General features: G+C 41.5%; 1 protein-coding gene across 4 annotated transcripts; it reads left to right on the top strand.

Moving 5' to 3' along the window:
* The first annotated feature begins 554 nt into the window (after window positions 1-554).
* On the top strand, window positions 555-26,070 carry ccny (cyclin Y). Of its 4 annotated transcripts, XM_028432965.1 has the most exons (12): window positions 555-1,223; window positions 15,676-15,750; window positions 16,451-16,471; window positions 17,606-17,640; window positions 17,765-17,788; window positions 18,163-18,263; window positions 18,362-18,397; window positions 18,942-18,999; window positions 19,331-19,450; window positions 21,567-21,733; window positions 24,249-24,411; window positions 24,727-26,070. In XM_028432965.1, the coding sequence occupies exons 1-12, from the start codon at window positions 1,070-1,072 to the stop codon at window positions 24,841-24,843; spliced, it is 1,071 nt and encodes a 356-aa protein (XP_028288766.1). In that variant the 5' UTR covers window positions 555-1,069; the 3' UTR covers window positions 24,844-26,070. The 4 variants fall into 4 exon arrangements, with proteins under 4 accessions (XP_028288766.1, XP_028288767.1, XP_028288768.1 ...); XM_028432966.1 differs by lacking the exon at window positions 16,451-16,471; XM_028432967.1 differs by lacking the exon at window positions 17,765-17,788.

The following is a 26,070-nucleotide window of genomic DNA, read 5'->3' as shown; positions in this document are numbered from 1 at the left end:
ATACATTCCTACTGTTATAACAGGCTTCTTTTTATTTATTGCACCCCCCCCTGAACACTGTCATAATGCTCCATTTATTACACAGTAGTCCATTTATTACACAGTTGTAACCACCCTCTTGAACCGGAACCTTTTCCATCACAGCCACAGCATTGTAGGTTTTAATGATACGTTTACGTCCTACCGGAAAAATTGTAATTTATAACAGCGTAGGAATTCCTGTCGCACTAAAAATAAAAATACATAAATAAACAAAATAGAATTACTGAGTAGTAATAAACAGTAAACAAAGTGGAAGAAATACCTGACTGTAAAATGAACTCTGTTCTTTTGTGTATGTGTTTTCTTTTTCTTATTATAATTAACTTTAATGCGACATACAAAAAAATATGAATCTCGTGTTACCAATATATTTTTTCATTAAAAAAAACATTCATATATTGTTTGTCTTTTAGCGTCTATAAGTCGGAATGACACACGTTTAAAGTGCGAGATCAACTCGGTTTTATGAAATCCAGACTTTACAACGAGCACCTGAACGCAGCACAGCAGCGGATGTAGCAGCAGCAGCAGCGGTCTAACAGTACACTGGCAAACATGTAGCGCCGAGAACAAAAATGTTTCTCTTCTAAACACAGAACTATGTTCTCATCTTTATTAATGTTGGCGCCAAGTAAACAGTGCATGAAAATGTGTTTCTGAAGATAAGTGGACTCTAGGGCAGGAATTACAAGGCGAGGGAGTCGACAGTGAAACCGAAGCCTGTTACAGAGGCACTAGCTGCCCTCGCCTGGAGGTTTGGAAGCGGACGTTCGGCTACTCCTCCTATTTATCAGCCTACCTTGGTGTTTTTCTTTCAGTTTTAATGGCTCTTCTTGTCCAGTTAGCCGTGTTTTAAACGCGACAGAAGGGCGTGTAACGCTAACGGACACCGGGGCCAGTTTTTAGTTTGCACCAGGGTCCGTGTATCCGCGTTACCGCCCCGTTTTTCCCCCCCTCTTGTAATAACGCTAGCAAGCAAAAAAAGAAGGAGGCTGAAGATATATAGCAACAAAACCCTGAGTGCACCATGGGGAATACAACCTCCTGCTGCGTGTCGTCGAGCCCCAAACACCGAAGGAGCAACCACTCCAGGCTGGAGCCCTACCGGCCGGAGCCGGAGCTGAGCCGAGAGGACACGGGCTGCAACCTCCAGCACATCAGCGACAGAGAAAATCTAGACGGTGAGATGCACACTGATGCTTCTGCATGACAGATAAATGTTTTCCCCCCAAACACCATGATTGTCTCATTGTTTTGTTGACATAGGCGTTATCGTGTAATCGGGACCCACCCACCCCCTATATCAAAAACTAAAGTATAACACCCTGGGCCTTCTTTTCTTTTCATATCATTTTCATAGTCATCATAGTCCAGAGGCAGCTTGATGACCTAATCTTTGACCTCCAGCTTACGTCAGTGTCACCATGTGTCTTCGTGTGAAATGATGTGAAAGGTTGGGGCAGCATTTTTGGAGGGATGGCTGTGAATTTGTTTTTCCAGTGGGAGGTGATATGATGATGATGATGATGATGATGATGATGATGATGGTGGTTGACACAGGGGTTGTGGGCAGGGTGTCGGTTCCCTTCCCCTGGCGAGCTGATTCAGAAATGACCAATTCACATTTCAACTTTCATTAACACCCGGCGCCATGGCACCAGAGCACCAGCAGAGGGTGAAGGGGATGACTGACAAAATGACCACAGTTTAGAGATTTCATTGATCTTAATATGTCTGTTTGTGTACATCCTCGACATGCCAGTAATTAGTGAGGTGAAACCACCAATAGTCTTTGAAGACGTGAAGAGATGCCACACTACGACCCTGCCTCTTGCTTGTAAACGGTCCGCTCCGTGTGTGTTGTACACAAACTAGCCAGCCAACGGGTTCCATGGCTGAGATACGCCAAAAAGATAAAGCCCACATGCCTGGTTGGAGGATGAAGGGCTTTGACATCGGCAGGTTTTTGAATAAGTGCAAATATCACGACGCCAACATTTTCAGAATAGGAGAGAGGCTGTGTTCTCACAGTCTAACTGAGTTTGTCGCAGATGGAAAAAATACTGCTGCTTGTGAATGAGAATGTTCATCTTTTTCATTAGAAATGTCAGGTGTTATGATGTCTTTTTGGGGACAGGGGAAATAGCAACAAAGAGACATTCACAGGGTGATTTGATGCCCGGCAGAGACAGGTTAAAATGGCACTTGGGGCTAGTGTATGTCTGTGTTAGTTGCTCAGCCACGGCAGGTTCCTTCCCAAAGCTGCATTACTCTCAGTCCTCACGGTGCTCCTCCCTGTGAGGATCAGTCTTGCTGGAGTTAGTATTCAAGGAGGTCATTTGAGTGTTTACCAATGACCAATTGGATTGTAATTCTAAAGCGTATCTTCCAAAAGAGACTGATTTCTTTGCTGATATCATTTGATTTTTAATAGTTCTTATCTGGGTCTTCCCTCCCCTGCTGCCTTGCTTTTAGGACATCTTGGGGGATTCCAGGCATTCCCATGTCAGATCAGAATTTCCTCCAGCATGGTCAGAGCCTGAGCAGGGGTTTTCTACTCTGTGGATGTGCCTGGAATACCTCCAGAGCAAAGTGTGCAAAGGGCATCCTAATCAGATGTCTGAACCTTTTTCTCTCTAAGAGATGGAGTTGGTGAAGAACTGCCTTGAAAAGAAGATGGTCTTTGTCTAGACAGGTTTTTAACACCTTTGCACACTTCTGACAAAAGCATTTGGCTCTTTGTAGGGCTGCACTGGATATGGGAATTTTCACAGATCCCACAAAAAGCTGTCTGTGCAAACAACAGCGACGTAATAAAATGCATAATTTAACTCCACAACAGCAACGGCAGCAGTGCCTGCAGTCAAGGCTGGTGTTGTTGTTTTCTTCTGGAAAAGAGTCACGTGAGAGGGGAGTGACAGTCAGGGAATGACATGCAGTGATGGATGAGGTTCAGTCAGGAAGTGAACGTCATTGTTTCAGTGTCCACACTACAACACAGTTTAAATTTTTTCCCTTATTTATTTTCATTAATTAATTCATTCATTCATTCATTGCTCTATTTCAGGCTTGTCTTGATGAATGCAGTGAAAAGTCTGTTAGTGTGTACCTGCGATCTTATTCTGTCCATCATGACCCAGAATTAGAACACTAACACTACTACTTTCAGTATAAACTGAAGTATGTTCATGCCAATGGATATCTTGTCTTAACGTTTGGTAAAGGATTTCAAGTAAATCAAGCAATTTGAAGATTTCTCTAAGTTGAGACTAGTAACAATTAAAAGTGAGAAGTTAATGAGAGGTTAATCTAAAGATTATTGCAAGTATCGTTGTCTCTATAACTCCATTTTCAATGCATAATGCACCTTTAGTGTTTTAAAGAGTAATCAAACAAAGAGGTCAAAATGACCAACAAATCCAAACACAAAGTGTCCGTTACAAAGGGTACGAAGGGGAAAGTAAGAACAGGTTTCAAGCTGGTTGTAAGTGTTTGGCTTAAGTTGTTTGCACTGGTCTTTAGGCATCAACCTTTGACCCTGTCACCGGATCTCTAATAGCATTCCACAGCCAGAAGCCTCCTGTGTATCCTGTGGAAGAGGACCATAGCTTTGTCCAAAGAAATGAATTCTGGGTACTGTAGGTTCATCATGCCCAAGTGTGTGTGTGGCAAATATGGAAATAGAAATAGTGTTACCATGACAGTACATATGTTTCTTATAAAGGAGATTGTTAATTTCAAAAGGGGACAAATTGGGCATTTCTTATTTGATCTTGCATGAAAACAAATTACATGATTCAGCCAGCATATAGTGCATCTCTGCTCCTGTTTGTGTTGTTTACTTGTGTGACTCTGGCTGCATTCAGCTTGTGATTACAAAAAAAAAATCAGCCATGAGAACTGCTGACAGCAATGACGACACACATGCACACTCGGTTTAACAAAACACACACAGTCCTCAATGAACCGCCTCCTCATAAGTACGACAGGGTCTTTAAAGCGGCTCCTTTCACAAATTAGCAGCGTGATCAGATTAGATTGAGCAGTTGCCCCCTTTCTATACGTTTGTTTTCATCATTCGTATCTCAATTTATGTCTTGACGTGCAACACAAAGGTTGTTTTCTTCACATTAAATAGACGTGTTCCTACCAAGGCAAAGGCGTCTTAGGGTCAAGCCCATTGTCTGTCTTTACCTGTGATAAAGACATGTCTGCTGTAGAGGTCGATAGGTGTTTAAGTTTTATGGCAAGGTTAAGTAATTGATTCTCAAGGAGAGGAAATCACTCGTGAAATACTCCTGCTTTCAAGCTAGAATAGTTCGCCTGGCAGCCAGAGTTGGGTGCTGAGCAGATTTCAGTGGCAAGATGCTTTCTCGGCTAAATGCATTTAATATGAAAAATGCATAGGTAGTTAAATAAAGATGTGCCTGTAACAGGTAGCGTTTTTGGATATAGGATGTTGTCGACTAGCAGCTGTGATATAAAGGTTTTATCAGCATTGCTTCACCCAAAATACAATTTTTTTTTTACACTTTTAAACTTTTAAAATCAAAGGTTTGCTACTGTTAAGTGCCAAAAAAGAGATATGTTCATTTGTTGCCATTTCTAGAGTCTGTAAACATCAACAGCTGAGCTATTTTTACCCTTATGTGATCAGAGAAGATTTGGTTTGTTCTATTGTTACACAGCTGATCTGAGTAAGGGTAAAAGGAAGCCACTCATCACGTCTCAGACATAAAAGAGTAAAGAAGATGAAACAGATGGATCTCTCACCCTGTTTGGGTTTTACTTACCATAGTCATCTGTAAATGAGTGATGGCTCCAGGCCTAGCATTCATCTCCGTCTCATCAGTGTTAAAGTTAGTTATTTCTGGAGCATATACACACAGACGCACACATATTGATGAGTGTTGCTTGCAGGCTAATTGAAATCTGGACATGGATTATTCATGCCTGGTTGATGAGCCTGGGGAGTCTCCGAACTATGAATTCCAGACGCATTGACCTAGATCTATGGTGTATAATACTATGTTGTTTTGGTTGTTGATTGGGTAAAAAAATACACCTAATTCTCTGTTTTTGTTCTTAAATAATCAGTTAAATGTGATTTTTAAACCCATATTTTCTAAGAAATTAAGCGTTAAAAAGTTAGCAATTGTTTTTAATCACTAGAGACTTGGATTTCTTCCTTTGCACTTGTCCTAATCAACAGTTGGTGCAGTTACACCACAGTAACTGGCTTATCTTATCAGCACATGCTAAACTTTGTTTATACATGGATAGTGGTTTAAAGAAACAAGTAGAAAAGCTTTGCCTCACAAATATCCTTCACATTCAGAAAGCTCGGACACATTCTGGCTTTCGACGTCACACCTCTGCTCGGCATTCAAGCTGGAGAAGCTGTGGTTAAAAGGGACTTAGTGTTAGTCAAATGAAATGTGGTGGAGCTGTTGAGAGATTTAATAATTTTTAATGTAGTCTGGGAATTTTAGGCCACAAACCTCCTCTTAATTTGGTGGCCATTAGTCATTGCAACACCATTACCGGTACCTAAATCTCTGCATGGACCAGAACTGTCACTGCACCAACAGGACAGCTACAGTGTTTAAAATCAGAGACATGCTCTTGCTGTAGATGTGAACCTATTTATTGTAAGAACTGCATCACCTGGTGGAAAAAAAAACAAGAATTCTGTCCGAAGTGATTCACAATCACTGACTTCACTACTTGTTATTTTTGCTCGCAAAAGCCAGCAAGTTTCGCTCAAGCAATAACAAATCATTTTAGAGTTAAGAGGTTCAATTTTGAAAACAAATTAACTGTTTCACAGAGTGTTAATGAAAATGCAATTGCCTGTGACAATCTCATTCTAGTCTTGCTTGGCTTGGTTCGGCCTGCATGCGTAGGAAGATGCCTTTACTGCCCACAAATTACCTGCTTGTGCGTTCGCTCTCAGTGCTGCCGTCTCCTGAGAAATGACATTGTGATGGTCTCTTCTGTCATTTCTGATGAAGAGAGGGGAGGAAGCCTCTGGATCACTGATCAGGAACACTCACTAAAATGAGAGAATGTGTCAACTTCTTATAGCCACGTTGTAAATCTCTGTGACATATGTTGATATCATTCAGGTTCTAGTTTCAATTAGTTCACATTAAGATTTTCACTCAAGACTTCAGTGGGAGAAAATATGAGTGACAGGTTAATAATAATCATCGTTCTCTAAAGGGAGAAAAAGACGGCAAAGACATATGAAATGTCAACATTTATATGGGCTAATGGGCAGAAGACGTGTTAAAGTATTGGAGTTCTAAACCACACAGAGCTATTAATAGGTGTGTTTGAAATCAGTCCTGATGCACGCCTGGGACTGAGTGTTCTGATCAGAGCAAGCTGATATTGCTTGAGAGAAAAAAGGCCTCAAGGATTTGTGCAATGGAGTTTCTGTTCGTTATGGTCTGTGAGGTCACAGTGTTAGTGAAGCGTGGGAATACCAGTAGCTTTTTTTGATCCAAGTCTTCACTTTATTATCTGGAGTGTATTCCCCAAATCTAAATTGTCCAGAATGTGTGCAAAATCTGTGAATGCGGGTGGTTGTCTAAGTAGATTCCCATCAGTGCTTTTGAGTGGTATAATCAGAAATCAGCCTGAGTAATGTAGTGTGTAGTGTTTGCTCTCTGAAGGGGCACTTTCAGCTACGCACACTCTTGGGAATGGGACTTGGTGGCAATTAGATGTGGTGTTTGGGAGCTTAAGGGAACGTTTGGGCACAGCTGTCAGCAGGCCTCTTACATTACTTGCAAATTTGTGACGATACATTGGGAGAGGAGGATGCTTGTCCTGCCAGTCTGTTGTCTATTGGCAATTGGCTGAGATTTTTCTTTCACTTCCTACAGGATTAGATCTAGTTTAACCTTAGTGAGGTCTTAACAACAGGATATAAAGGAGAGATTGGCATTTATCACTTCAAATGTTGTCCTGGTTTGTCACTTTTTGATGTGATAAATGACCAGAATCAACCTGAGAAATCAGCTGATGCTTCATTGTTTATGTTGAAAATTGAGTACAGTAACAAACAACTCCATTTCTAATAGGTTGTTAAACAGAAGCCTTATTTAATACAAGATGAACTGTCTGCAGTACTTACTCCAGCTCTGTAAGGGAAGGAGAAAATGCACATTTCATTCTTATGGCATGACATCAGCTCTCCAGCTGCTGCTGCTGCTGCTGCTGGACTTGCTGCATGAATACATTTTTTAAATCATGACTACCATCACTTCCTTAAATTGCTTATTAACCACAGGTTAAATAATTGACAGTGGAGCCTCACTCATTTAGGTAGTCTCAGTGTTTAAAAAGACTGTTGAGAACCTTAGCTTAGAGCTGAGGAGTAGCTGTTTTCTCAGAACATAGTGCACCTTTAAACTGAGGAACAAAAAGGAACAAACGTCATGATTAGCAGATGTTTAGAAGTCTGTATCAGTGCATTACTAATTGTCAGAGAACAAATTGTGACCTCCTACCTACAGAATGATGCTCCCTAAAACACACACGTCATTGTAAAGTAAGCAAGCTGAACACATGACTATCAGGTGGGACCACTGTGGTTGTTACTGGTAAGCATGTTTGGAGGTAATTACATGCTGCTGATTGGCTGCTGGAAGTTGACCTTTGGGACCACTTTGGCGCACAAAAACCTAACACATTCAATAGACACAGATAGCTCGGTGTAATGGCTTATTTCAGTGGTTTACTTTAACGTTCTATGATTTGCCATCTGTTAGTTCATACCACGAGAGATTGTTGTCTTTTTATTTTGGTCTATTTATTTTAATCAAATTCTGTTTTAGATTCATGGCATGTTATTTGAGTTGTAATTCCACCATCCCAGATCATTATATGAGAAGCAGGGTACAGCCTAGACAATCTATGTCAACACAGCAAGTATGTGCGTGTGCCCATATTTGTGCCCATTTTTATTCGAGTGTGTTTGTTTATGTTGTATTATGCATGTGTGTAAATCTTGCATACTATGCGTGCGTGCGCCTTGATGCCAAAATCTTTCCTGCAGTCATGTGCTGTGCGGAAATGTCAACACAGGTGGAGTATGACAGAGCTTGGCACAGATGGCCTTCCTGTCATCTCTGGCTCCTTCCACAGCTTGACACTGGATAAACCTCACACAGAGGGAGAGAGGGAGACAAGGGTTTGGGTTAATCAAGGAGCACAAAGTGGTGGCAGGATAATGCATCACGCTTGAAATGCTTTCACTGGTCCTGCAAGCAATTTTGGGATGTAAGTGTACCTGACCTTTTCATTTAAATTTAAACACATGCATGGACCTCAGCTTGAGAACGCTTGTATTATGGGCCTCATATATTGTGTGTATGCATTCTGACCCAGTGGTCAAAAGCCAGAGATGAGCCTGAACTGGTCCTATGTGTCAGTACAGTCTTTTTAGACAGTCTCAGTATCTGGCTAAATTCAGTATTTTCCAGTTATGTTACAATTGTTGACCACACACATGCCCTATCCTCCTCCTCCTTTACTACCAGCACCAGTGTCCATGCAATTCAGTCCCATTGTTTAAAAATCTCTTATTATCAGCACAGACCCAGACCCCTGCCTGACCCAGTGCACTAGAGCTTTTTCCGTGACCATTTTGTAGCTATTACTTGGTCTGTCTTTCAAAAGATGCCCCTGCAAACAGCTGAAGGCAGTACACCTGCATTCTGTTGGAGAGAATTGCTGTGTTTCTGCAGATTCCAACTGTGCACCCCTTATCTGGAAGACGACTTGGTGTCTCTCTCAGTAGGGTAATATGTGAAGGTGTGCCTAGAGCATAAGGGAAAGCACCAGATTTCGTGCCAGTGCTTCATTTTGCACAGCGTCCCTGCATCAGCAAGCATAATAGACTCAGCAGCAATTAGTTCAGCGTACAAGCAGGTGGTAGAGGCAGAGAGACAGAGGAATAGGAAGGAAGAAAAAAGACAAGCAAGCCCGGCTGTCTGTCTTTGCCTTTGATGGGCCTGCCTCTGCCATCTGAATCGTTTCAAGCTAGCGTTGCCTAGTTACAGCGAGCAGAGGATGCAAGTGCTGGGAGGAGAGGGGAAGAGATAGGGTGGGTTTATAGCTCTCAGTTGGGTGCAACGTAAATGAGTCCTCTTCCTGCCCATGGACTTTTCAACCCCTAACATCCCTTACTGACTTGGATGTCTCAATCTCTCTTTTTCAGATGTCTCTCTCCTTGACATGTACACAGACAAAATCAAAAGACCCTCCTGCTTTCCACACAATTGTCTTGTTTGGAGAGTGGTTAAATGGCAGGTCCTCTTATGCATCTAAAATTTATATCTGATGTAATATGACAATGTGTGTATCAGTGTTGTTTTATAATCAAACAGTAGAGCAGTTTAGTTGTCAGGAGAAGAGCAGTATTTGACTTCACACAACAATCAACTTTAGTCTTGATGTCATCATTGAATTTTGCAGTTTTATTGTGTAGCCTCAATAATCAGACGGGCCTGTAATAGCTTCTGTTGCATTACCATTACAATAAACTCACTTCTTAGAGTGGAAGTGCCTGGAAATATGTGTTCAGGCTCAGCTAAATGCAGTGTCAATAACAATTTGGAGTGTAGCCACGCTGTCCTTGCCTTTGCAACATCGTTTTCTTATTACTCTCCATCTCCGTTGTCATTGCAGCATCACTTGCTGCTGCCTCCGTTGTCCCTGTGGCTTATCAAAATAGTTTTCTAGCCTGTATTAAAAGATTTACACAGAAAAAATGTCTGTCGTGCAGCAGAATTGATGGCACTCTTTATTTTTTTTTTCTTCCAGTCTCTTTATTTCTCTTCCCTTCCTTGCTCGGTTTCATTTTGGCTTCACCTTATTATAGCCATCCATCAACATCAGTGCTCTACATCTGACACATCAGTATACACACATCTAGTTACACTGCCAGGTAACAAATCACAGTTACCTGGGGCTGGGTTGAAGCTTTAACAGTCCATTTTGTTGGGGTTCATTGCAGCAACTTTTTTTTCCTGTGATGTCTTTGCTTCAGAATAGGCAGGAAATGTGTGTGCAACTGGCTGTGTTCTCACTCTTCACACAACCTTGAAAGAGGAATAAAAAGACTTAGCATCTGTTTTTCTCACACAAGTGGCACAGCAGCGCTTCATATTTGGTATTAGAAGTGTTAGATATGCACACCAGTGTGAGCACAGGCCTGTATTTGTGTGTTAGTGTTGCTGGAATCATGGGAATGCTAATGAGGAGTTGAGGTGAAATTTTCCCCTACTCATTCCACTCTGCTTTCTTGTCCTTGTTTGCTTGTCTTTTGTAAAAGCTCAGCTCTTTTCCTCTGATGAGTCTGCATCACTGCACAGAGTTTGGCAGATGTTGGGATCAATTATGCTGGCTCAGGGATGGTTTAAGCTGTTAGAATGAGCTCTGAGGGGTTTGATTCATTGTTGAGTGTACATTCATGTTTCTTGTGTTAGTCATTAGGCATCCATTCACTTGGCTTCCCATTCATGTAGTCTCTCTAACAACCTTTAACCCTGTCTTAGATGTTTTGGTTCACAATTTCCTAATATTTTTTCTACCATAAAATCTTAGCATTGTGCACCTTTAAGACCTGCCTGCTCCCTCTTTATCACACTCCTGAAACACAGCAGCTGTGTCATAATCTCGGTGGTAAATGCCAAAACACAGATAACAGGCGTTCAGAGGTGTGGGGTTAAAGCCACGTAGAGCTTATAATAAGTTACTGTCCATGCCTTCTCTGCAAGTGTTTTATAATTCAAAGCCCTGTTACTTACACGATATGCCCTCTATCGCACATTCACACCATGTGCGTTGTTCGCTGACACCAAGTGTGTTAACGCGGACTTTCTGTGTTATCATGACGGACCCACAGTATTATGTAGCTCAGCGGTCTTAAAGTTTGTTTGTGGTAGCTATCAGATGAAAACTGCTCCGCTCTGCTGCTCCAAACTGTGCTCGAGGCTATTTCACAACACAAAGATGAGATAAGGGAGAAAAGGGACCAAATTCTTTCTGAAAGTTGCTTCACATACCTGAGTTAATGTTGTCATCCCAGAGGAACTGGTAAACATGGTGATCAAAATAAAGTGCACAATTTTTAAATAACTAAATCATCAGAAGCCTCACATTAACTACAGCCTTTTAACACTGTTCCTTTTTATCTTTCCTCAAATCCTAAGCAACATCTTGTGCTCTTTTCTTAAGCATACCATTACAAGATGTGCTGTGTGCTCCCTATTTTTACCACGTGGGCGGACTGTTTGAGAGCATGCTGTTGACAGCTGGACAGTGCCATGCTGCGCCATCTGGATTCCTTCAGGCTGGCACCTCAGCCAGGCGGTCGGAAAACCAGCGAAGGGGCTTCGTGTCTGGGCTGATTTTGCAAACCTTAAGCCACCCTAACGACAGCTTCAGAGGGCCTGTGGGCATAGGGCCAGCTCACTGCTAACAGCAGTGATGTTTGCAGATACTCTGCTAATAGTGTGATGACAGTATCAATAAGGCATCCTCTGCTGGAGGTTGCTGGTTGAGTTACATGTTGTGTGTTTGCAAGTTATGATTAAGTGGAAGAGAATTTTCTTTTCTTATATAAGACCAGGTTGATGCCTGGGATGAATACTGACAGATTAGGTAGAAGTGTGCAAATATAGAATTTTAGTTTTATTCAACATAGCGGCAGTAACACAAAAAATTCCAACACTGGAATGTAAAGCAAAGATATATTACTTATAATTCAATTCTCAATACCAAAATCAGTACCACAACAAAACAGTGTGTAAAATCTTTTATTAAAAACAGTTGAACATGCATTTCTGCCATGTGCAGTTTTTCCATGCTTGTGTTCAACATAAACACCAAATATATCTAGTAAAGCTAGGAAGGATGATTAACACAGTATAAGTCATCAACATTAAATATACAGCCTGGAAACAGACAAGCATGTCTTCATCATTCATTCATCCGCTTCCTCACCAGTCACTTGTTTTTTTATTATTTGTATCACCGCTGGTTGAAGTACATGTAATACTCAGCGCTCACACACCTTCATTCAGTGATCTTTCAAAACTCATGAATGAAGATGAACGTACCTGTGGCTCACTCCTGTGCTTCCTGTAGCTCTGCATATATAAGAAGCAAGAGTTGCTTGTGTATTAGTGTGGAGAAATATACAGCTAATGTGTGCATGTGTGTGTCCGTGACCTAATTAACACGTTGCTGTGTCTCAGGCATTGGCTCTGTCAACATGCCTTTTCTGAAGTATTAATTTGTAAAGATAAACCTTTCAAATATCTCCCTTCTTTAGGATCTATTGCATTTTATGCACATGAAATATATACACACAAAAGTGCTGTAAGCTGTTTATTATAGTTAAATTAGCCCTCACAGGGATGCTAGCCCCCATATTCATCATCCTGACGGGTTAAATTTGCTAAAATGACTGCCTTTCACTTATATTTACCACAGTGGCCTAATATAGTTGTTAGTTGTTGTTCTGCCCTCTCATTTTTGTCCGAGTGTGTATTCTTACACCACTGTCACTAACGAGGAAATGCCCAGATAATAAATATCCTGGGCGTTTAGTAAAACACTGGAATATCCCTTTAGTTTGCCCGGGGGACATGAGCAGAAGTGTGTTCATTTATCAAAGACCAAAGGAGGAGGGGCAGTGTGTTTGTTAACGCTTCTGTTTGTCCCTCTTTGTTCCTGTTATATAGGTGTGTTCTATAGGATATAAATGACCTTTATACATGCCTGGCTAAAATGCAGACGCTGACCTATTCCACTCTTTGTTCAGCCTACCTCCCATAACAATGTGTAACCACCACCCCTTGCTCCATTTCCTCTCCACTTCCTGAAACACAGGAAGTTGGGTGCTTTTGTCTCCCCCAGGTTGGAGAAATGGGGGAGAGAACTTGGAGAGGGTGGAACCACACCACACGACACACACCCAGGTTGTGTGGACCTGCAATCCTAGGAAATATTGATATTACTCTGTAAATGGTTTAAGCATGACGGACCTGTTGCCGACTGTGTGTGTGTAACGTCAGTAACGTGGCGGCATCATTTATCCCTCCTTCAGCTCTCCTTTAGTGCGTCTTCCCACACACGCATCTTTTATTCAGCACTGCATGTCACTTCCTCCTACATGATGGCGGGGTATATGTGTGTATGTGTCAGCGTCCTTTGAGGCTCTTCAAGTGGCTCTCCAACACAAAAAAGACAGCAGTTCAAAAGAGTTTGGACACAATAGCCATGGCTTGACTGTGTAATCTGGACTGAAAGAGGCCCAGTGATCTCAGGTATGCTCTGTAGTTATCGCCGCATGAAGCTTCGCCTCAATAGGGCCGAATGTTTTTAATCAATGTGGTTGCAAGTGGACCTCCCCTCCCTCGTCTTCTTCTATCCTGCAGTATTTCACCTTTGCTCTCATCTCCTATTTTCTCATATCCTCTTCTTCTGTCTTCCCCTGCCCATCTCTTATCATTTTCTCTCTGCTGTATTTTCCCTTCCTGTCAATCACTTTTCAAATCTGTCTATCTTATGGCTTTATTTTCCGCTTTGTTGCCCTCTTTGCCCTTTTCTATCAGCCTCTCTCTCTTTGTCATCTGTTTCTCTTTCTTTCTATTAGTCTGTCTGGGTGTTGGTCCTCTCTGACCCTTCCTGTTTCACTTACATCATCTAAGAAACCAGGAAGCTGCTGATGGAGTCACCATGCTAGGGCACTTGTGTGTACTGAATTTTCAGTTAGTGTCCTTCAATGTTTAGAATGCATAGTCCTGTCGGGTGTGTGGATTTCCTTGGATTGAGCTAAGCTGTCTTTTTTGTCAGTTAATGCTTAACATAAGCAGCAGATACAGAACATAATATAATCATAATGTTATGTCAACAAATGTTCCACGAGGCTGTTCAGGATATTAAATCACCTCACCACACCACCATAAAATCAACATTAGTGGTTCTGTTTCACAAACCACAGATAAAAAATCCAACATCTGCAAGCTCAGATAATAATTTTATTTGTGCATTTTGTTTTTGAGTAAATTTCATTATGCTTTGGCCTGTAAGATGTATTGAGGCCAAATAAGTAGGACACTAAATGAATACTGATGCAGACTTTTTTGCACAGCAGCCATCTGCTTGGCGACAGGGTCCATAGCTGGTTCTGCTTTGATGCATACATCCAACAAGAGAAGCATGCACACACATGTCCTATGCATCAACATGTTATTTTTTAATGTTTGGGTTTAGAATGATGACAGATGGCCATCTTTGGTGGGTAAACAAACCATGTAACAAACATTACATAATGTAATAATGAAAATTATATTTCCCCAGTGCATTCATGATGTCATGTACGTTTAGATTATTCATACCCACACCATTTATTATTTCAGGAGCAGCTGATGAATTAACTCCATCAATTTAATATGTATTTAATGTCTTTAAAAGATTATGAGTAACCTCAGAACTAAGAAGTAAATGAAAAGTAATTACATTTAATAAAATGGTCTGATAATTAATTTTTAATTTTAAGTTAATTTTGTCACTTTTATTTTAAAAATGTAATAAGGTTCTTACAGTTGTCCTACATTATTGACTCCAGTTTAGTAGAGGAAGACTCTAAGGCTGTAATTGAAATCATACATACATGACTCTATACTTTCATTTAGCTTTCTTTAGAAGACATCAGATACTGTAGATCCCATACATTCCATAGATACACCAGCCACTGAGACACACAGTTAGGCAGGCATGGAAATCCCTCACCTTTTGGCGAAAAGGTGAGGCCTTTTACTTTTGAAGATCTTTGTTCAACACGGACGTGAACCGTCAACGTGATTTTGATCCTGCCAGATTTAAAAAATATCTAAATAACTGAGGAAGTACAGCCTTCTTCACCATAGGTGGTCCAAAGAACATCATAACTAGCCTACCCTAAAATCATGGTTGGTGAAAAGCATTCACCCTATGACACGACATGGGAGGAGAAATAACTGGCTTAGAGCAGTAGTTTGCCCATAATTTGTATGAGTACATTTGATACATAATGTAATTGTGTTCATTAAACACGTGTTTAATGTGTGATTGTTATGTTATGTGACTGTTTTAGCCCGTTCATATTTCCTCTGGGGGAGGGTTCCAGTGGTTTATTGCTGCCTCCTGCTCCCTGATCTGATAGTTGGTTCTAGGTGTTATATGTGTGCAGACAATGATCAAATACTAATCTATACCTTTCTGCTGTGTTTGTTTAGTGCATCGATTTACAAACCGCTGTTTACACAGCACATGCTGCCAGCTGACGGATTACTTTTTCATTTAGCTCGGTCAATAACAAGAGAAGTGGTTAACCCCTAAAACCAGTCCCACACCTCTAACCTCAGAATGAAAGGTTTTTACCCAGTGTGCTTTAGTTCTGTTGGTCAAACTTCATGGCTTTGATAATTATACGTTGATTATGATTTTTTTTTTGTTTCTGAGGATGCAGTTACAGTTACGTTTTCTAACAGCAATACTGTGCTGAAATGATATCAGGATTTCAGTTTCATTTTAAAAAAATGTTGTTTTCATTGTATCTATTTTCAGATCTACCAATGGAGTACAATCCCTCAGATCATCCCCGGGCCAGTACCATCTTTCTTAGCAAGTCACAAACTGATGGTGAGTTCCACAAACCTATCTATGCCTCACAAATGTGGTATGGGCAACTCTGTTTGTTATAATTAATGAAGACAACTTGATCGTTCATGTTGACTTTGCGTTCTGTCATTCTCATAAAGAGGCACCTGTTGACAGAAATCTTTGAAAGACCAGTGTTGCCATATGTGGCAGATTGCACATCAAGCAACACTGTAGTCTACAGTAATGCGTACTTTTTAGGAAGGCAATCTGTTTCATTGATGCAGGGGATTTCAAAGGTGAAATCCTAAAACAAAACGTTGTTTTATCTAGCATAAATGCTCCACATCTGATCCTGTGAAAATTCACAGTTTGATCAATTGTTTTGATCATCGCCTGCTGTCTGGAGACACTAGAACAACAGTGATATTATACAATCAGCTCAGGTGTGAAGTTATTTTTTCTCAGGTTAGACATAATCTCTTTACTCCAATGAAAAGCTTATGATTCAGTTTGTAGCATGAAGGTTGATGTATTGATCTGGCGTTAGGAGCTAATACGCCTTATCTGGCTCTTATGTGTGTCTCTGCTAGCCTTTGTCCTTCACGTGGTGTATATAAATAGCAGTTCAGGGATGAACTGTGAAGGTGTTTTTCTCCTTTAATAGCTGAAAAAGTTTGGAGCCCCTTGAGGTGATCATTTTGCCTTTATGAATGAAGCGTATTGGACTTTTGTTTTTCAGTTGCTGTGCCCAACAAGAGAGGTAAGCATGTGTGTGTGTCCGGCCTCAGTAGGCGGTTAACATGCTCTGTGTTTGGGCTCTTTTCAAGCATTCTTGTAGTCTTAAACTTGTATTCCTGTACTCGTTTTTCTGTAAGCAGGTTATGTGTGTTTGCTGCTGAGCCGCGATATCATTCTACGTGTGTGCTTTTCTTCCTTTGCACATGTTTTAGTCCAAGAGATGTTGATGGCTCTGCATGGCTCTGACCAAAAAAATGAAGTGACTTAGACTTAAACATCCTCAAAAGAAGATGTGGATGAAAACAGAGAGTATGAATTTGGGATTTGACAGGATGTATACACATCATCAAATGTAAACATTGATTGCAAGAATCCATTCAGAAAACCCTGGGATTTATTTGTTTACATCATACATCGCCAAATATGACCTAAGCGACTGCTGCTTTTCCCTAGAAAGCAGCACTCTCACACCATCACAACAGCTCAGTGGAAAAACATGTGCATTAGAGTGTTTGAGAGAGGTAGGATACAGACAGACGAGAAGTGCGAGACGGCTCACTACGTCACTGTTTGTGTGATTCTGCTGTCTCCATCTGCTCCAGTTTGCTTTGCTAGCAGCAATCCGTTTTCCCTTGTGTGTTCTGCTAAATCAGAGCGGACATGTACTGTAGACACTCAAACAGACACAGCGCAGGCACGGCCGTGTTTGTATGTGTGTGCTATGCCATATTTAGATTGACACACAACACAGCGCTCGATAAAGTGAGCTCTAAACCATCCGTCATGTCCATGAAACAGAATTAGCATCGCAAAAGACAACAGACTAACTCAAATGACAATAAACCAGTCACTCTGCTTTATGTAATTTGGATGCTAAAATGTTGAATGGATTCATGAATTAGCTCACACATTCCCACACATTAATGCACATTTCCCAAAGTAATAGGATAGAAAAGATGTTCACAAGAATGATCCATGCAGTTTTCTTTAATGTTTGATGAATAGTTACAGGGATTAATAACTCTTTATTCATTATTTTCTTAATACCTATATAAATCGGTAGCTGGGTAACCCTGGGTAAATGCTGCTCCCTGTCTGTGAGGGTCAGGTACTGCATCTATATTCATTGATACCTCTTCTCTTGTTTCCTTTACAGTTAGAGAAAAGCGGAAGAGCCTTTATATCAACCATGTAAGTACTGTAAAGATAAAGAACATGATGATTACCTGGTGTAACTGAAATGATTCGCCTAGTCATGTGGTTGTGTAACACATGATGCAAAATAGTAATTTCAATGTCTTGTATTTTTTGCAAGTTCACTCACATTTCGGAGAACAAGGTAAAAATCCTTCAATGTAACTCCAACCCATTCATCATTGTCCCTCCTATTTCTTCATACTCCACAGATTTCACTTGTGGTCTTGGTGTTTATTTATTGCACGGTTTCAGCAAGTTCATGTTGGGATAGTGGTTCTATATGCACCAAGAGAAATAGAAACTAAAGAAGCCAATGAAAAAAAAGTCACTGAATGGAATCAATACTTGTCTAAAGATGCACTCCACCATAAAAGCCACTTCATGCCATTGATGTCAGGACAGACAGAATTAGTATGTGGCCTTCCAGCCTTTGCCTGGTCCAGACAGAAATAGAGATTGACATCCTATTGTGTGTGTTTGTTTGTTTGTTTTTGTATCTATGCGTGTGAACTCCAGCATCATCCAGGCCCGGTGAGACGGAAATACAGCTCATGTTCAACCATATTCCTTGATGACAGCACTGTCAGTCAGCCCAACCTCAAATACACCATCAAATGGTAACCTGACTCACTGCATTAGATTCGATGTAACATTAAGGATTTAATTTATTAATGTTGTTCTTTTAGTTTGAACATGGATTTTTTTGTCTTTACAGTGTAGCCCTTGCAATATACTACCACATAAAGAACAGGTATGGGTTACAGTTTTTCTTTTTCTTCCTGCACACTACTAAATAGGTCAGGGAAACGTTAAGTTCTCTGCTCTTTAGGTACTATGCCATTCTGTCTGACTGTCCAACTCAGTTGCTTGAGTCAACAGGATGATTAGTTAAAACCATCAATGTAGCACTGAATAAGAATTAATTGTGTATTAATTCACAAACTGAAACAGGCTCTTTATATGGTTGCATTTGTGGCTGCTGATAATCAGATCACATAATGAATCCTAATGAAGTTTAATTTGACAACAGGTTGGCAGATCTGACTTTGAACAATAAAGCAAACTTCACAGCTGAAAAATTAGGAGAGGTTTAGGATAAGGATGCAAACTTCTCGCATGAGGTGCACAGGTCTAGTTTCTATTCTGTACTACAACTGGTGTGAATTCTATATAAGGAGACTGCTTGTAGTGCTCATAAATGCCCATACATGGCTTATCAAACACTTATTTTAAATGGACTCATGCCATCTGCTTTTTATTTCTATCATATTTTCCACTCTTTTTTTTCATTCCAGAGATGCTGACGGAAGAATGTTGCTAGACATTTTCGATGAGAAACTGCATCCGCTTTCGGTAAGGCCTTCACTGAAGATGCATTTCCATTAAGCCCAAAACTGTAGAGCTGTCAGGATTCATCAGTAAGACAAACCACACCAGCTGATGAGCAGCAAATAAGCACACATGGTTTAGATAGTGAAGGCAATCTGTCTTGTAATCTCTGGAGCCATCTGGATCACTCAATTGAATATATTTGACAGTTGCAGGCTTTCAATCCAAAAATTTACATAAGCATTTCGCCTGATGCTCCATACCCAAAGTCAACAAATCACACCAATCCAAAATAAGTCTTTACTCTCAGATAACAGCTGTTGAGTTGTATTTTATTTGTTGTGGTTCTTTGTAGAAGTCTGAAGTTCCTGCTGACTATGACAAACACGACCCTGAGCAGAAGCAGATCTACCGCTTCGTCAGGACGCTGTTCAGTGCTGCACAGCTCACTGCTGAGTGTGCCATCGTCACTTTGGTGAGTGTTTGTGTGGGTGTGGAGATGTGTGCATTTTAGTGCTGACACTAGGAGGGAGTGTTGCTTCCCAGTTCTCTGCTGTCATGAGCTGCTTTCTCTCTTCCTTAGATTATTCTCATCGTTTTTATTTTTGGTACTTGAAATGAAGTGCTCAGTATATCCCTCTGGAAAGTGGTGAGAAATGAGAAACCAGAAGATTGGAAGATAACAAAAGTGTCAATAAAAGATTGGTGTGCTTTTCTTTTTTGCTTTTGTTGGAAAAATGCCTGCGCTATGAAGAAATATTATTGCTCTATAGCATTAGAAGTTTTCTTTTCTTTTCTCCATCAGTTAAGTCTTTTGTCATATTACGTGTGCCTCTTTTTAGATGGTTGGAATAAATGATGCTTTTAAAATCGATTACCCTACTATAGAGTTAAGCATTAGTGTCTGTTTTGCAACCTTCATCATGCTCAGTTTAAAATAGATTGTCCTTCCCCGCTCATCTGCCCAGAAACATCTCTTTGCACACTTTGTCGCTCTGAACGACGCATGCATTCCCTCGCGACCGGGAAAGCGCAGGGTTAATATGGCTTGCCTTGGTGACCTGGTATTAGGTTGCTCTACTTCCTGACAGATGCACAAATATGTAAACTGTGTGTGTTTGGATGGCGACTGGAAAGCTGTTCCACTGACATACTGTAAGTGTGACTGTCCCAGAGTCTGCTTACATACAGGTGGTAGTTTACGAGGATGTTGTGAGAGCTACAAATGCACACTGAGCACTGTCTGGCATATGGCCGGCCTCTTCCAGTCCCCCAGAGTAAAGTCTGGCATGCCATTAGTAATTGAATAGTGCTGCTGGATGGTGGTTATGAGGTTAGCTTAGCCGATGCAGCTAACTTTAGACAGGGCAGTTGAGATGGAAGGTGGACGTCTTCCTTCTCTCCGCAGCTATTACATCATAGAGGGGGAAGTGAGATTTGCTTCAGGGAATGGAAGTCACTGTCAAGATTTCCTGAAGAAGAGCATATAGGACATTTTGTCAGTCATTAAGTCTGCTGCTAAGTAATGGCAAAACAGAATCCTTGGATGAATGTGAAAATTGTGCCGTTTATTCATACTCAGTTGGAGAGTCAGCTCCAGGAGGAGCAGTTGTTCGGTCTAGTCCCAAGTCTGTGTTTGACTTTCGCCCATGAGTCACAAATTTAAATCATTTCAGTACATTCTGGTCGAACAGGACTGCTGTTTGCCAAACACGATGCCTCTAGGTTCTTTGTTGTGCTTGTTTGTATAGTGAGCATGCCAGCATGTGGTCTGGCTCTCATTTGATGCGGGCTTTCTTCAGTGTTTTTCCTCCCTGCTGCCAGATCTGAGCCTCAACAGAGATAGCCCAGCGTCGCCTGCAGGCACAAAGCCCAACCCAGCATGACTTGTCCAATTAGCCACCTGAGCTGTGTCAAACCAGGCTGCAAAATGGGATGAATGCATGTTTTTATTTCCCTTTTCACAACCTCACGTCCTTTCCCTTTGTCCGTTTGTCCTTACAGTATGCTACTGTTATGTTGATCATCCTGTTGAAGATGATGGCCTACTGACAGTCTTCTGTTAGGTTTCATAATACTGACAGTTCTAGCTCTGTCTCCATGCAGCACACCACTACAGCTTCAGCGCGTCAGGATGTAAAATCTATAGAATACCTCTGTTGGAGTATAACAAAACGATCATCAGTGGATCTGAAGGTTTAGTTTCTGTACAGATATTCTAGCTTGTAAGAAATGCTCGCCTGCGGATTCTGTGAGTGCTCACTGATTTGGAGACTACAGAAATTCTGAAAGAGAGAGAGGAGAACAGAAATGGTGAGAGAGGCAGAGATGTTGTGGTTCGATTGGCATGGATATTTTATGAAGGAGCTCCAGGGAAGCTGGATTTAATCTGCCTCTGACATCTTTGATAAAGGGGTCTGCAAGAGACAGCTAAACAATAAAACAGCAAACTGTCTCTTTTAAATTTGCATCAACAAAGATGATCAATCACAGCTGATCACACACAGTTAGTAATACTGTAGTCACCCGAGTGTGTAGGAGGTCAAGAGATTTTTACTGAAATCCTAACTTGTAATGCATCTTCGTCATAGGTGTATTTGGAGAGGCTCCTGACCTACGCTGAGATCGACATTTGCCCAGCCAACTGGAAGCGCATCGTGTTAGGAGCCATCCTTCTGGCTTCTAAGGTCTGGGACGACCAGGCAGTCTGGAATGTCGACTACTGCCAAATTCTCAAGGATATCACTGTGGAGGACATGTGAGTCACAGGAAACACACTCAGACCATGGCAGGTTGTTGTTATGAAGACATGTAAATGACAATAAAGGCATACGATGTTTTCGACCTTTGGGAAAGTTATGTACATACAGCATTTTGGCCTTCAGGTTGACACATGATTCCTCCTTTTTCTTTTTCTTGGAAGCTGTATTGTGCGTCACTTTACTGCCATCATCTCATTCAGTCTGGAGTGGTTCCACCATAACAGCTTCTCTTTAGAGGAAACCAGTGTCCCCGTGTGGGAGGTGCAGAATCACATGACCGAATATACCATATGAAAGCTTAAATAACATTCACATGAGAGAGCGTACTGTAGCATATTTTCTTAGATTTGCTCTGCATTAAATAACATTCAGTTGTAGAGGAGTTGGCAGCCAGGACAGAATCTGGCAACAGCAAACGGGTCGACATAGATGTCCTGAAACTACAATCCTATGCTGCATGCTAATCAATTACAACACACTGACTGTTTTTCTTCCTCTCATCTTGATTAACCAACACAGTTTGATGCAAGATACAGTGAATACATTTTAGTGTTGGGGGGTAAAAGACTATAGAATCCTTTTGTCAGCTTCTTGAGCCTTACAGTATGCTTTCCCAGCATGGGGCGACCCTCATTATTGCAGAGGCCCAGCGCCTCAGCAGGAGTGTACTCCTGTGTAGCAGGGCACCCACCTGAGGCCTTCCCTTCATTTTTATTTTTCTTGCAACCAATGCCGAAGCTTTTTTAATTGCGCTTTTGTATAGCTACCGATTTCATCCTACAACAGAGACTGATGTAACTGTTTAAGCCTACATGCTGCTTTAAACTATTTTTATTCGCTTTCATGTATGTTTAATACAGCCAAGTTGCAGCTGAAATGATCTCACATGCTGATTCTTTATTTGTATTTGTTTTCTTTATTTGCTCTTCTGTTGCCAGTTGACTCTCCATATTTGCATATTTGGTCATATGCATACACCACCTCTTTCATGTGAACATGCTCATGGCAAGAGTAGGAAAACCTGAGTTGACTCACAGAGCTGATAACCGCCATCATATGATAGTCTCCTCCTTGCTACTGTATCTGTCATCACGTCAGTCTCTGACCTGCAGTCTGTCTAAGAATAGCCTGTGTCTGTGGGGGTCCGACTGTGTTCAGGAGGTGTTGAGAGTCACATGTGTGTTGGCCTGGACTCACTCAGGGTGACCTTTGACTCTTGTTGTAGATCTTGGACTGTCCTCAGAACTTCAGCCAAGAGATAATAATAATAGGATGGTGATGCAGATTCAAATTAAGAATTGACTGCCCCCCGTCAGAGGAAGATGAATGCATATCACAGCAGTTACTCTTGTATCATATTACAAATAATAATAGGGAGTCATCATGTCTATCATGTCATCGGCCCTCAGGGCTGGTTTATTATATCATAACAAGCTGGCAATAAGAGAAGCACAGTTCTTATGTAGTCTAATAGTTTCACACTGAAGTCATAAATTTGGTTTTCTTCAGAATAATTGTAAATGGGATATTATATTGCCAGGCAGGAAATCAGGACAACACACTGCTCTGTTCTCTTGGCTGGGTTCTCCTGAGTTGACGCGTTGCCTCTGCTGCCACCTTTGACCTTTGCTGCTTTCACACTCTTCCGCAGTAGCCGTCTATTCTTATCCTTGAGCTCAGATTCACAGCGCTGTAATGACTATAATCCACCTGTTCAGGACTCTCCCCTTCTCCCAGCATGTGCCTCTGCTGTGCTCCCATACAGCCATTTACTGGACAGTGGCTCAGTATTTGGCCGAGGATTTCCCTCAGAAGGTCAATTTTCTCTGCTATGCCTGCTGATTTCCACTTTCCTCCTATTGGTCATTAATACTACAGGGAACAGTATTTAGGAGCTGAGAAACAAAACTGATGAGAAGAGCTGACTTGAGTACCGCTGCAAAATAAAGAAAAGACCCAGCGTTATTAGGCAGAGTTTGGCTACAGTGGAGTCTAAATTTAGCCCGACTGTTGCTGCATGCCTGTAAATGTGCGTGGGTGAGGAACAAAGGCTAAGGAGGAGAGAGATGGATAGCAGTTACAATGCAAAATGAATCGGTCATGACTGAAGAGGAGCAGATGAAAGCGGCTGTCATCACGCCGCAGAAGGGATCACAGAACCGTCGAGCATGAGGCAATAGCATTTTCAGAACTTGGGATTAATATTCTTTCTTACACATGAAGATCAGAGCTCCTTCCTTAGATAGCACTCCCTTTCATTATGAGGAAAGGCTTATGCTTGGTGGGTGTTGTGGGGATTTAGTCAGCGCCCGTGTGTTGGTAGCCTGCATTTCTGGAAGGTGATGGATTTGCTAGGAGGACTAATGCTTTCTGCCGTGTCTCTTCTTCACTGCCTTTATACTGCTGTCTTTGTAGACACAAAATAAAATTCAATGATCAAAGTTAAGACTCCGTCAGAGTCTTAACTTATCAGACATAATCTCTCTCTCTCTCTCTCTCTCTCTACTGAAGGAATGAATTGGAGCGACAGTTCTTGGAGCTGCTGCAGTTCAACATTAACGTGCCATCCAGCGTTTACGCCAAGTATTACTTTGACCTGCGCTCGCTGGCCGAGGCCAACAACCTCAGCTTCCCCCTGGAGCCCCTCAGCAGGGACAAGGCCCAGAAACTAGAGGTGAGGAGGTCACACCATGACCTCGGGCAGAGGTTTATCCAACCATGTAATAGTTTGTCCGTTTCCCAACAGCAATGATCGCCAACAATAAGTCAGGATCTCTTTTACATGTGTCCAAAACTACTACTGAAAACAAAGCTCTGATTTCTGTAATAAGCAGATTTAAATTGATGTCTCCAAATATGCTTGATATATAAACACAGTCGGAGTTTGTGTGTTTTGAGCCCAGCACTTCAAAGAGACACAGATGCCATTTAGTCACTTAAACTTAAACAACTTGCCAGTCTACTAATCACCTTCTCGTTCAACTTTCAGGCCATCTCACGGTTGTGTGATGACAAGTACAAGGACTTGAGGAAACTGGCCAAGAAGCGGTCGGTGAGCGCAGACAACCTGTCGGTGGTGCGGTGGTGTCCGGCCATCATTTCCTAACACTGGTCGCCTGCAGACGAAAATAAATAGACCTGTGCCGTAAATTCAGCCTGGTATGCAGGCGAACCAGGTGGGCTGCAGTCCCGTGGATCTGTCTGGAATATATCACACACACACACACTTTCACACACTCTGGCATAGTTCCAAGTGTGATTGCACCCTCTCTGGTTCTTGTACATAAAGTGAGTCCCACTGGCTGCCTGCACTGAACCAAACAGCCAAGCTGAACCAAACTGAAGTGCATGAGAATAAAGAGCTTGATCTGCGGAGGAAAGGCAGAGACTGTGTGAAGCTGAGAACAGGAAAATAGGAAACACAAAAAAACACAACAACTCCATAATTCCCCCCGAGGCTCGTTCAGCTGATTGAGGGAGGCTGTGTACATTCCTTTTATTTTAATTTTCTGTGTTTCAGTCAGCTGAAGCATGAGATGATCTTTTGACAGCTTATAGGCACATTCAGTTTCTTAACTCGATTTCTTTGATTTGTCGCTGTTTGTCTGTTGTTTTTCATTCCCATCCAGCAGAATTCATACAAATAACAGACGTGCTACATTCCACTGTTAACTTGAGGCGTACACTTGATACGTTAGACTGGACAACACTTATCATCATCCCGCACACCGTGAAGTCCTCATCCAGGAGAGAACTGACGGTGGAAGCCAGTTTTTAGCTTCAGTGGCGCTTTGACCGGAACCCTTCAGTTATTTTCTCTCACAGCGAGGCCATGCAGCCGCCATTCAGATAAAGCAATATTCATGCATCTCCTCATTGTCACCGTCAGATATGAAGAAGTGTGCGCACTTGGGAGACTGGAAGAAGACAGACATACTGTAGAGCTTATGTTGTACTTTATTCACTGCCATCGTCCTGACCTGTGGTGCCTGTAATAAGCTAGTTAAATACTTCTCCCCTTTCTACTGGAGGAATAGATCAAATAATGGAAGTATTTTTTTTTCTTTAACATTTTGTACGGTTCTTCCAGCTCACAAAGAAACAGCACAAATGGAAATATTGACATTTAGAAGCCACTAAAAAGTCGTTTTTGTTGGTCTGGAGAAAGGACCGATATGAATGAGAACGTATTGATCGAAAACACTGCTTACAAAATGAAAGATTGTATAAATTTTGCTAAATTTGTCTTTGTACAGTGTAAATACAGCACCAGGGTGCAGAATCTGTAGACTGTAAAAAAAAAAAAAAAACCAGAATGATGTTAGAATATTTA

Source organism: Parambassis ranga, chromosome 20, assembly GCF_900634625.1.
Source record: "Parambassis ranga chromosome 20, fParRan2.1, whole genome shotgun sequence".
Lineage (NCBI taxonomy): Eukaryota > Metazoa > Chordata > Actinopteri > Ambassidae > Parambassis > Parambassis ranga.
The sequence above is the reverse complement of the archived record's forward strand: the minus strand, read 5'-3'. Positions and strand labels throughout refer to the sequence as shown.